The sequence below is a fragment of the Epinephelus lanceolatus genome, chromosome 22 (assembly GCF_041903045.1).
Source record: "Epinephelus lanceolatus isolate andai-2023 chromosome 22, ASM4190304v1, whole genome shotgun sequence".
Taxonomy (NCBI): Eukaryota; Metazoa; Chordata; class Actinopteri; order Perciformes; family Serranidae; genus Epinephelus; species Epinephelus lanceolatus.
Genome location: NC_135755.1, coordinates 29,518,656 through 29,531,466, shown reverse-complemented (window position 1 = coordinate 29,531,466; position 12,811 = coordinate 29,518,656). Strand labels below are relative to the sequence as shown.

The window sequence follows — 12,811 nt, the reverse complement described above, 5'->3', positions numbered from 1 at the left end:
GCCACTTATTGGTAAATATTTCACATTATGGTCCTCGTGGCCCAAGAGCAAGTTTTTGTACAGCATCAATGAATCTGGCCCTCTGGTTTACTTGCAGTAATTATATAATTAAGATTTCAGATGCATGTTTTTTGTAATTGAAACTCTAACATCCTGTAGACATCCTTTAAACCACACATACAAAAATAACAAAGACAGTAGTGGGTCCTTATTATGCAGCTTACTAAATCTTATGACAAGGAATCTGTCAACAGAACAAAACACAGGGAAGAACGCAGCTCCTCCCCACTGCACTAAGGTGGAGTGATGTTTCACACTGGCAAGGCATGATGATGCACGGCAGATCCACAGGTTACATTTTCTGCAATCTGCCCCACACTATTGCAAAATAACCCCAGAAACCTCTTTTCTTATGTGCACAGTCCCATGAAAAATCATAGATCAATTTAAATGTCGCTCTTCAAATAATTCTCAGTACCATCCTCTCCCATCAGTCCTCTTCCAGTGGCTCCTTCCACAAATTCTGGGTAACCAGGGCAATGGCTGATCATGTCGTCCTTTTTTTTTAAAGTATGGCCAAAGTATCACATTTTTAATTACAATACACATAGACATGTGTCTGTAATGAGCAACAGCTTCAGATAAAATTTTATAGTGGTGTTTCCACAAACAACCTAATTATTTTGAAAAGCCTCATTTATTTGTGGATAATTACCACAATCACATTATGTATTATGTATTTTGTTGCTATATAAATGTCAAACAAACATTATTTTCCCTTGTCAATAATTATTTTTGCATGTAAAACAATCTAATCTAACAGAATTACAGTTATTAAACTTATGCAATTTTTTCCAAAAATAAAAACTAGACCACACTCTTATCACTTACTTTGTTTGGGGTGGTGGGAGTGGGACCGTACCTATGTTCCCTGGGTCCTATATTCCCCCATAATACATAGGACCCTTTTTCCGAAAAAGGGTCCTATATTCCCCGGCTCTGATGTTCCCCCCGAAATGCACTTACCTCATGTGATCACGTGATTCATTGCCCAAAGGCGCAGACAATGCTCTCCAAGAGCCACATATATTTAGAGAGGGCTCATTTTCTCCACTATAATTGCCATATTCCGTGACAAATAGCCTATGTGGGGCTTCCCTGATTTAATTCAGCATTTTCCCGCATAGTTCAATGTTGCATATAAGATATAGTGATACATGTGATATAGATACATGTGACGCGCATATCCAAATACTATAATGTAGGTTATTCTAGGTTGTAATTGGTTATCGGTTTTATGTGATTTTATGTATGTCAGAACATAGGGGGGAACATAGGACCTGGGGAACAATAGGGATGACTCCGTGGGGGTTGAGAAATATCTAAACAGACATTTAGTATCTAAATGTACAGCATGTGTTCAGAGAGATTCATCAACTTTGCCATCTTACTCACAAACTATAGATGTAACATGTCAGGTTCTATTGCTTTACATTGGAGTACACACATTCATCATTGGTGTTGTTCCTCTGTCTTCTTGATCTGTTGGGCAGGTTGACGCTTAAAGCAGCGTAATGGAGGTTTTCTGCATCTTGGTAACCCTGGTAACACAATATTTAAAAGTTGATCGCAATATACTTCCTGACAAAAATTTAAAGACAAGTAATTGTTGTACATGTTTGCGTGATAATTTACCAGTCAATGTAAACTGCTCTCACCTCTGCATTTGCTGTGGAGGGAGCTGAAAATCTTGCTTGAGACTCTGGTTGTAAAGAACAGAAGAAGTTATTTAATTCAAAAGCCAGATTCCATTAACCCAAGCCACCAGATTTATAAAATACCAGTTACCTGTGGATTGGCAGCTGTTTCTCATGCTCATCTTGTACACTGAGAAAGCCAGTAACACAACCAGGATCATGGTGAATGCCAAAGCTCCACTCAAGATATACACCAAGTCAAGAGAGTCTGTTGAGAGCCAGATATCAGAAACAGAGTTTAGCTTTTATCTTGAGTGTTCATGTTAAGTTGATTGTAAAGTAACCTTAAATGACTATTTATCAAAATAGCTAGAGTGTTACTTACCCTCAAAGTCCAGCTTGGTCCCGTCTCCAAACAGTATGTGTCCACATGAGGCAACAGCACAGTAGTAGGTCCCAGCATGAGAAAGAGTCAGGCTCTTCATCGGCAGGTTGTAGACACAGGTGTGTGTTTGTGTGTCAGGTTTCCTCTCACACTGATCATTCCTGCCTCCATGGCTGTAAATGAGTCCTGGATGAGACTCTTCAGAATATTTGAACCAGTAAACACTGTGTTCTCCATCATCACAGCTCCCAGTGTGTACTGTACAGTTCAGAGTGACAGAGCCTCCTGGCTGGATGGTCTCAGACGCTGACTGATGGACCAAAGCTGGAACATTCAAACCTGAACCCTTTACACTGACAGTAGTACTTGCTGCAAATTCAGTAGTTAATAAAACCCTTTTTGCGCAGTAGTAAGTAGCTGAGTCTGAAGCGCACAGATCTGTTATCTTCAAGTGATATCTACCAAAGTCAGTATCCAATGTGAAGCGTGGGTTGTTCTTGAATTCATCATGAAAAGTGCCATTCATATTGAACGCATATAGGGTAGAGATGAGCCGTGGTTTCCGTCCAAGACTTTGCCTGTACCAGAAAATCCTTGTTGAATCATCACCATCATAGAAACATGGTAAAGTCAAGCTTTCACCAACATTAGCTGATACAAAACTGTTCTCTTCATGATTAAATGCAGTGGACTTTCCAGCAGCTGATATGAAAGACAAGAGACAAAGCAAATGTATTGTTAATTTTTATGTGATAGAATTCAGCATAGTTGATTATAAGAAATATTTGCATGAGGTGTGACAATCACAAAAACACAACTCACCTATTTTCCCCACGATCAGACATGTCAGATAGAACACAAACCTTGGAGATGTCATCGTATTCAAACTGCCGTGTTGAATGAAAAGAATCTTGATCTTTTCTTCAGTCTTCAGAGACAAGACTTTGTTTGACTGGCCAACCTAAAGTGACACACTATGTCCCCTTATTGGTTAAATGTAATCACATGTTCACTGCCCCCTACAGTGTCATTTGTTTCCTTGAATAGAATCACATGGTGAGAGGTACTGTGGACCTTGTGGTTATTCATGTTGGCATTATATTTTGGATTATTAAAAAAAATCCTTATTTGTATCACCAGTAACAAGACACACCTGCACTCATTTTTGCTCAACATGAACTACTTATGTAGAGCAGACTAACATGCAGGCATGATTCTTTGTAGATTACACTACCTGCCTAATAGAGAGATATAGCATGGCAAATGACACTTAGCAGTTCATAAACAGGTGAAAATATAACTGACCCTGTCCTGCGAAGGAAGACTGTAATTGGAGCTTCTGTGTGGAGACTAACTTTGACATTAAGTTAACATTCATACAAATTATTGAATATTTCCTTTCAGTCAAACCTTAAAAATGCGGGTTATACACAGTAATGAGGTTCTTGTTAGTGGAAAGTTATTTGTTTTTCAATTCAATTTTTCTAGTCTTAACTGGGATTAAGCACCACAAGCAAAAATCCATTCACCTCCATTGCACTGAGGTTGTGTCAGAAGTAAAATTAAGAAAAAAGCCACGAGAGGCCATGATCTTACTATATAATGACGAAAACTCTGTGTGTGTGTGTCTGTTCCATGTTTTTCTCCTCATTGACTTGGTCAATCCATTTTGAATTAGGAACTAGGAAGTTTGACCGATCTGTATGAAACTTGGTGAACATAATCTAGGGACCAATATCTAAAGTTCCCTCTTAGCAAAAGTTGGAAAACTAACTAACACTGAGCTTCTATAAGGCAATGAATATTGCAGAGGGCGTGGCTCATCACATAAAGGTGTATAACATCTCAAGGGTTTCACCGATCACCACGCAACTTTGTAGACATATGACCGCACATAATCTGAGTGGACCCCTCCATTATTAACCCAATCAAACAAAATGGAGGCGCTAGAGAGCTAATTTCTTATCTAGGCCTAACCACCATATTGATTTTTACTAAACTTGGTAGATATGTAGAACAGGACGCCTCAAGGTGACAGGAGAAATTGAACTCTAATTGGCAACTGGGTGGCGCTATAACAACAGAAAAATGGCTAAAATGCGAGAGATCGCTGTGGCTGCAATTGTACTATCAAATTCACAAAAACTCTGTCTGAATACATTGCTCTTCTTAATGGGTTCAGTTGACTATTTAATCTGCAATTTCCTATGACCTGTATCCCAAACACACACCACGTGAAACTGTACGTGGGCGACTGTGCACTCAGTGGGTATGGACTACAGTAATTTTAGAACTGAGGGCTGTTGTTTGGGACGACGAGGGCAGGTTATTCCATACACCTGGCAATGTTTCCGGTTACTTGCTGATTACCCAAGCTACACTGTAACAAAAATGATAATGACAGCATTTGACAACATAGCTAATGCTAAGGAAATGTGAGTATAACAGGCTACAAATAAAAACATACAAGCTAGCTGTTAGATTATTTACTTGTCATGGATTGTTGGTTTAGCTTGTCACTTTGGAAGGAGGTAAAGGGCCAGTGGATTAGGCAAACAGCAGGTATTTCCATAGCGCTCTCGTCCCAGGTTGTCAAATACTTGTACTTCATCATGCCCCTCGCGTGATGTTCCGACACCAGTGTTGCAACCTTCTGACTGTTCCTGTTTGGGTGGATGATAAATAATTTGGTCTTCAGTAAATAGTTGCCCTCTTAAGCTCTGCGTCTCATTTGACAATAGGTGACTAACTGGCTCAGTAATACTGAAAATGTAATGTTGTCATAGCTGTGTGTTTATAGAATAGTTTAAAATAGTTCCAGAAGAGGTTCAGGTAATCATAATAAAGGACCTTTTTAAAAGCAAATAGATACAACGGTGAAGTCTGGAAAGGCGTTTGACTTTGAAGTTCTTTATTTTTTGTAAATTATAACATGTTAGTTAAATGTAGTAGCAGACACTCTAATGTCTTCAGTTAAAATATATTTTTAAATATGTCCTTTTCTTTTGCCTAGTGACTATAAACTTCAATATGACATCTTAGAACCAATATTCTATTGGTAATTCTTCTCTTGGTGTTTGCAGTATTTTAGTTTAGGAGTTTTATAACAAATAATCTATGATCACAGAACTGTTTTTGGAGGTGTGGTTATTCTTTTAAGGGGCATCTGTTGTATATAAGAGTGCAAACACCTCTACATCCTGCCGAAACCACAAAGCCTGCTGCGCTAAAATAGATGCAAAGCAAAGAAGTATGGGGGTGGAGGTCAACAGGTCCCAGAGTAATGACTATAAGGTAGATAGGCCTAATCGTAAAGCCAACACTAACTACTGGAGCCTTAAGGGTTCTGAAAGGACGCAGACTGTTGTGACAGTTTGGCATTTCAGCATAGAGATAGACGGAGTTAAGGTATGGGGATGAGAGGATGAAGAAGACGGAAAGGCAATGACCAAAGAAGATATGTGTGTGTGTGTGTGTGGGAGGTGAGGTGTAAATTTTTGCCTTGTGGGCTAAACTTTCTTTTGACTTGTTTTATTCGCTACAAGCAAGGAAGATATATATCCCTTTTAGTTCTTACTTTTTTTGACAAGTTTTAGCCGTCACAACTAAAATGTCCATTTTTGCTATTTGTCAAGGTGTTTGCCTTTTTGATCAGTGCTTGGGAACAACCCTTTTCTATGGTCTTAAGAGGGCTTCTGTACATGAGCAACAGGAAACACTATCTAAACCAGTGCACTTTGGCTCTCCTCATATCTACACCAAATGTGTGTCGAAAAAGCAGGTGAAAGCTCATGAATTATTTTTTATTTCCACTATGAGACAGGGATGAGTGAGAGCAGTCACATCATGCTTTCTCCAGTACACTTGGTGCATACTGATGAAGCAAGATGTGTCACTACCAGAGATTGATTACACATTTTTGTTACCAACTCATCAATTACCGATGCTTGGACAGTGGCCCTACTTGTCACACTGTGATGCTCGACTTCTTTAGTGTCAGTTTGTGGACGCTCCGGCATGGCATTTCAAGTTACACTTGTTACATGCAGTGTCTTAAATAAATTTTGCAGGAAATGTACAGTTCCTGCTTGTTAAATTAAAAAACTATCTTCTAAAAATAAACTTCCAATGTAAGTTTACTCTGTTTTTAGGTTTATTTCCTTAGGTTCCGGCAACAAAGGTATGTGGTTGGATTTACAAAAAATATGCAGGTACGGCTTGAAATGAGTATGTTTGTTACTAACGTCTATGGATGCACAAAAAAAAAAAAAAAATTATGGTGAAAACATAGTTTCTTCCAACACTAGAATTAAGATAAAAATATTCACAAACGAAAAAACACTAATGGTCGGTGATAAGTAGTGTTTAACTTTTGATTGAACACTAAATTAAAACCCTCAGCGCACACTGCAGCACAATCAAACAGAGCAGCTCAGAGCATCAGAAGTGTCTCTGACACCAGAGTCAGAGCGGACCGGTGGAACTGGAAAATGCATATTAGGCCTACTAGTTAATACTTACGTTTTTCAAGTGATTTCCCAAATTTGTTGTTGAGTTGTGATATGCCAATTGCTTTTGGCAAATCTGGCACTCTGCTTTCTGGGGCTTGTCGGGGCATATTTTAAAGTGCAACCACACATCTGATGACCTCTTGGACATGTCTGCCAGCTCTGAGTGCGCTCGTTGTCAGTATCAGACTGGTGGGGGTTAGTGTTGCGTTTAAGGCGGAAAATACAAAACAAATTTTTTTTTTTTACATTCGAATCCCGTGCCATCGAACGAAGCTTCAAAGCTTCGAATTTTTTGGGTCACCCCTACTTTTCAATGTATGTAATATCCATTCTTTATGCAAAATAATAGAAAGCATGTTGGCCGATTCAGATTTTTCATTTTAAAGCCAATATTGGCCGATACTGATGATGTACCGATATTATCATGCATACTTACTAACGTCACATGCTTCACGTGACATGTGTCTCTAGCTATGTCATAACTAAAGGTCTATTATATAGGATGTAGTGGCATCTAGTGATGAGGTTGCAGATTGCAACCAACAGAAACTTCTCCTATGTGCCAAGCATGTCGGAGAACTACGGTGGCCAACACAATTACACAAATGGCCATGTCTGGAGCCAGTGTTTGGTTTTTCTGTTCTGGTCTACAGTAGAACAACATGGCTGACTTCATGATAAATGACCTGGTCTATATGTAGATATAAACCATTCATTTTAGAGTAATAAAAACACAAAGATTCTTAGTATCAGGTGATTATAAACTAATGACAACATAGTTATTATATTCTAAATTCTACACACTGGTCTTAAAAGTAACTTGACTGACTTTTAGTTTGACATGAGACACAAACAGCGGTCTCCTTGGTGAAAGACTGAAGTTGATTTGACCCATCCACATCTACTTCAGCTCACCCAACCCGCCTTTTACGCTCTGTATACTACAGCAGTTGCTCGAAACATCAAGATGCTGCCCAGTGTATCTGACACTAATGCCCACGTTGTGCATTGGTATCTGACACCGAGGGCCACTGCCCAAGCATCAGTGTTTGATGAGTTGGGAGTGAGACACGGTTGGAATTGAACATGTCCCAAGTTAAAGTTTCCAGTGATAGATTACATTTATTTGATCATTAATAGCACAACAAGTACACAGAAATGCATGATGCACATAAATAAACTTTAAGAATTAGAGACAAATAATACTACCTAATTGCGTGGAGGTCCTCAAAACCCAACAGAAGCTTGTCGTACAGTGGAAAAATCAACATGTCACTAAATGTATTGCTGTAATTACTAACATAATATGACGTTAGGATTTTAGATACAGGAAACAATAAAACCTGTGGAAAACACCAAGATAAAAACAATACTACACGATAAACCTTGTTTATCTCAGTATCTACACCTAAATCAACATTACTCCTCACATGATTCTACGATACTGCCATCTTGCTCAAATGCAAACTGAACAGTTCCTAGTGTTTTACACTGGAGTACACACATTCATTATCAGTGTTGGTCCTTTGTCTTCTTGAACTTTTGGGCATGTTAACACTCAAAGCAGCATAATGGAGGCTGCCTGCGTCTTGGAAACCCTGGTAACAAAATATAAAAGAGGTAGATCATAACATAGTCTCTGACAGTAATTAAAAAGGTCAAATAATCTGAACACATTAAATTTACCTGTGCATCTGCTGTGGACGGAGCTGGAAATCTTGCTTCAGACTCTGGTTGTATAACACAGAAAACACTCCTTTATTCACAAGCCAAATTCAATAAATACAAGCTGTCCGATATAAACCCTTACAACTGCCTGTACCTGAGGAACTGTTTCTCTTCTTCATCTTGTACACTGAGAGAGCCAGTAAAACAACCAGGATGATGGTGAATGCCAGAGATCCACTCAAGAAATACACCACAACGAGCAAGCCCAACTGATCTGCAGACAGAAACAGAGCTTTCAGTGCTTTCAGGATCTTTTCAATTTATGTTTGATGAGTTAGTAGGAAGGACAATTTATCAAATGAGACAACCCCTTTTAGAAAATTACTTACGCTCAAAGTCCAGCGTGGTCCCGTTTCCAAACAGTATGTGTCCACATGAGGCAACAGCACAGTAGTAGGTCCCAGCATGAGAAAGATTCAGGCTCTTCATCGGCAGGTTGTAGACACAGGTGTGTGTTTGTGTGTTGGCTTTCCTCTCACACTGATCATTCCTGCCTCCATGGCTGTAAATGAGTCCTGGATGAGACTCTTCAGAGTTTTTGAACCAGTAAACACTGTGTTCTCCATCATCACAGCTCCCAGTGTGTACTGTACAATTCAGAGTCACAGAGCCTCCTGGCTGGATGGTCTCAGACGCTGACTGATGGACCAAAGCTGGGACGTTCAAACCTGAACCCTTCACATCAACTGTAATGCTCTCTGAAAATTCTATTGTGTATAAATAATTAATGCAGTAATAAGTAGCTGAGTCCGAAGTGCGTAAATCTGTGATCGTCAAGTGATTTTTACCATTTTCTGTATCCAGTGTGAAGCGTGGATTGTTCTTGAATTCAGGTTGGAAAGTCTTGTTCAGGTCATATTTAAAGAAGGTAGAGATGAGCCTTGGTTTCTGTCCCAGAGAATGCTTATACCAGAAAAGCCTTGTTGCAACATCACTCTTATAGAAACATTGCAGAGTCAACTTGTCCCCAGTTTTAACTGACACAAAACGACTCTCTTGATGAACAGAGGATTTCAGTTCAGTCATCTGAGCTGATATGATAGAAGAGAAACAGCAAATGTAGACTTAGTGTAATGTGACAGATTCGATGTAATCTGTATTTTAAAAAACATTAGAAACACCATACTGTCTAACAGATAAAAGTTGGACTCACAAAAATATAACTTACTCATGTTCCCCAAGAGCAAACAGGTGAGATAGAGAGTGAACACTGGAGATGTCATCATGTTCAAATGTCTGTGTTGAATGAAAAGAAAATCAATGGTTTCTCCACTCTTCAGAGACAAGAAAGCCTTTGATTGGCCAACCTGAAATGACACCATATGCCCTGTGTAGGAAACATGGTCACATGCTCACTACCATCTATAGTGTCAAGTTTGGGTTTAGACATAATATGCAAATTCTGACAGGTATATGGAGAACGACTCATAACACAGACCAGTAACAAGACACAATGCAGTGTATTTATTCAATATTTGGTAATGGACTGGTTGTCAGTGTGTTTAAACAGGAAACAAAGAAATGATTTTGAGCAGTTCCATCAAACTATCGGTACATAAAGGTGAGAAGCGTTGATTGTTATTATCAGAATTATTTTCATTGTGTGTTACTCCATGTGACAAACTGCACAGAAAGAGGGGGTTAGGACATGGATGTCAAGAAGTCACAGCAGAGTAAAAGGCAGTGAAAGAAAAAGCCACGTAGGAACATCAAAAATGTGTTGCAGAAAGCCCAGAGAAGGTGAGAATGAACAAAAAGATGTATCCACCTCCAGTTCTGACAAAAAACACTGTGCAGTCTGCTCAATGGAATCACATTCAAAGACGCAGATGACTGTCAAAAGCACATACATTATTAACATGGCACAAGTAAAACTAGAGAAAATAACAAAAATTATCTGTATTTTTGTGGACAATATGATATAACAAAAAATAAAAATCAAAGGGTCTGTATGCGACATTCACAGCACCCTCTGGTTACCCCCTGATTAACACTGTTAGCTCTGTCAGCACTGTTGGAATTGTTTGGCACTGTTTACTGGCGTTAGCATCATTAGCTGCTAGCTGCTGGCTCAGCTGTCTTCATGTTGAGAACTGTGTCCAGACAATGCATACACTCTGAATTCCGCATAGAGACTCTTTAAGCTTACAAATGAAAAAAAAGGAAAAAAAAAACATGCTGCAGGAGAATGTGGGGCCATACACATGCTACGTTTTTTGTGCCCTCTAATTCATTATATTAAACATAGACACGCTCAAACGCCAGAGCAATGCCGTTATGGCACGCACGTGTTCTCCAACTCCTATTTTTCAGTGCACAATGGCTGTGCCCTGAGATAAACAACTTTTGGAATGCAGCAGCGCAAACTGCATGTCATGTGATGAGGACCAACCAATCACAGCCGACAAATATCTTTCCCTTCTTCCGTAAATATTAGTCTGTGATAAATATAGAGAAGACTGTGATCATTGTGCAGAGCTACCAGAGCTTTTTGTCTGTTCTTTTAAACAGTGCCTGGAAGAAGATAAGCTTTGCACTTAGGATTTCAGGTAAACAGCCTATGATACAGTGCCTGTTAAGGTTGCTTAGCAACCTCAGATGCAACCTGCTGCTGTGCTCTTATAAAGCTGGAACAAAAAAGGCACAAGAATAGCACGCAGCACCTGACCATGCATTTTCAGGGGCAGTTAAAGACTTAGCATGTGTACAGCCCTTAAATATGTCGGAATGACTTTACATACTGTTGGACTGATTAATGGTTACCTGACGCTCTTTCTTCACTGTTTAGAGAAGCAGCAGGTTATTTAGAGTAAACTTCCTTTATTCATTAATGTATGTAATTATCGGAATTCACAATAATAATAATAATTAAACTGTTTTACTTATCAGTTAAATATTGGCTGGTGTATTCTGCATTGCGAAGTACAACCACTTGAAACATCGAGAGAAAGCCAGGAAAACCAGCGTAAAATGCCAGCCGCTTAACCACTCAAACATCAAAGCTGGAGCCTCAAAAAGAGGTCAGGACTTATTTTCTGATGCAGTGGTTCCCAACTGGTGGGTCGTGGTCCAAAAGTAGGTCACGTGTCCATTCTGAATGGATGGTAACAGACTCACAAATGTAAGAACAATACATTTCTGGCAAAGAGCTTTCATTTTGAAGCGTGGTTTCCTGCAGTAGAGTGAGGGATTAACAGCTACTTGACAGAGACAGCAAACTAGCTCGAGGACATGGCCAAATGCAAGTGTGACGCTGAATGTATTGAACTGTGTGGACCTTAAACTTATGACTAATGAGAAATCTGGACCTGTGGCTGGGAACCACTGCTCTGATGCAAGCCAGAGACGTGACCCTTGCAACATTTAAATGCTTTGCTAGACATACACTACTCACTGCCTCCCTGCGTGTTGTGCTACCTTATTTAATGTTATGCACTAATACTGAGTGTTGTAACAGCGGAAATGCGAAAACTGCACACCAATCACTTTTGTCTATTGTTGTCAGTTGTACTCCAACTACAAGTTTTCTGATGAGCATACTTAGTAATATCAGTAGGGGCTGTACTGATGAATATGACCTGATGAATACTCTACTGTTCCGGATGTTTACTGCAAGTGGTCTTTGGATTAAGAGGCGAGCGCATGTGAGAGCTCAAACGCCCTGACATCCTGCTGAAACCACAAAGGCTGCAGGTGTGACAAAGATACAACCCAAAATGTACGAAGTGAAATGCGTCAGGTCTGAGAGTACTGACTGTTTGACCCAGTAAATATGCATTTCACTATGCATGGCCAAAAATGATTTGTTAGACCAAGATAGATTAATCTGTGCTGCCTTGATTTTTAAAAAGTCAGGAAGTGGATTGTGTCTTAGTTGTTCTAAGCAGTAGCCTAATGTCGGTCAGTCAATGTGATACTTCCTTTTCTGTGTGTTGACCAAAAGTTAACACTGGCTATAGCAGTAATCACACATGCTAGTTAAAGTTAGTGAACTTTCATTGGGGCTACATCACTTTATTTTTCGTCTATATGATCCTACAATTCCCTGTGTACAGTTACTCATACTGTTTTGTAGTGTTGGACACGTGGCCAGTTTTCACATTGCTGTTGATTTCCCAGACAAGGTGTTAGAGCAAGAGCTTTAGTGGGTGGTAATTCCTTCATCCCATGGTCCAGACTGGGGTGCTTCACAAAACGTCATGGGCATGCCGCTTTTGAGGGAAACCTGAAGATCCAATGCAGCACAGTGGTTTGGATTATATTTTGATACTTCTGAATGTATTTATTTCATAATAAAAAAAAAAGTTTAGAAATTGATCTAATAATTATTTTGCTACCTTGCCTGAACCTGAGCTTTTGCAATACTCAAATAGATTAAGGTTGATCGTCGTCATTTCCCTTCAGTCAGCCAACTTTTTGATCTCAGTGCAGTTGGAGAACAATCTTGATTGCTCCTAATCTGTCTGACAGTACTGAAGCAGCCTCCCACT

At 39.4% G+C, this 12,811-nt stretch overlaps 2 protein-coding genes across 2 annotated transcripts; both read right to left on the bottom strand.

Moving 5' to 3' along the window:
- On the bottom strand, positions 1-2,964 carry LOC117272846 (uncharacterized). The gene is made up of 5 exons (XM_078164500.1): positions 2,905-2,964; positions 2,083-2,784; positions 1,849-1,965; positions 1,719-1,762; positions 1-1,601 (listed from the first exon to the last, which is right to left on the bottom strand). Exons 1-5 carry the CDS (start codon positions 2,957-2,959, stop codon positions 1,482-1,484), a joined length of 1,038 nt encoding a protein of 345 aa, XP_078020626.1. The 5' UTR covers positions 2,960-2,964; the 3' UTR covers positions 1-1,481.
- Positions 2,965-7,749: 4,785 nt separating this feature from the next.
- On the bottom strand, positions 7,750-9,549 carry LOC117246376 (uncharacterized). The gene is made up of 5 exons (XM_033610236.2): positions 9,490-9,549; positions 8,651-9,352; positions 8,416-8,535; positions 8,280-8,323; positions 7,750-8,191 (listed from the first exon to the last, which is right to left on the bottom strand). Exons 1-5 carry the CDS (start codon positions 9,545-9,547, stop codon positions 8,072-8,074), a joined length of 1,044 nt encoding a protein of 347 aa, XP_033466127.2. The 5' UTR covers positions 9,548-9,549; the 3' UTR covers positions 7,750-8,071.
- Between the last annotated feature and the right edge of the window lie 3,262 nt (positions 9,550-12,811).

What these genes read in the sequence shown, in the direction of transcription:
- LOC117272846 (XM_078164500.1), bottom strand. Translation starts at nt 2,959, where the DNA reads ATGACATCTCCAAGGTTTGTGTTCTATCTGACATGTCTGATCGTGGGG. An exon ending in TCTGATCGTGGGGAAAATAG is followed by an intron (nt 2,785 to 2,904) that starts GTGAGTTGTGTT and finishes CTTTCATATCAG; the next exon opens with CTGCTGGAAAGTCCACTGCA. An exon ending in AAACAGCTGCCAATCCACAG is followed by an intron (nt 1,763 to 1,848) that starts GTAACTGGTATT and finishes CTTTACAACCAG; the next exon opens with AGTCTCAAGCAAGATTTTCA.
- LOC117246376 (XM_033610236.2), bottom strand. Translation starts at nt 9,547, where the DNA reads ATGATGACATCTCCAGTGTTCACTCTCTATCTCACCTGTTTGCTCTTG. An exon ending in GACCACGCTGGACTTTGAGC is followed by an intron (nt 8,536 to 8,650) that starts GTAAGTAATTTT and finishes TTCTGTCTGCAG; the next exon opens with ATCAGTTGGGCTTGCTCGTT. An exon ending in CGTCCACAGCAGATGCACAG is followed by an intron (nt 8,192 to 8,279) that starts GTAAATTTAATG and finishes TTTTGTTACCAG; the next exon opens with GGTTTCCAAGACGCAGGCAG.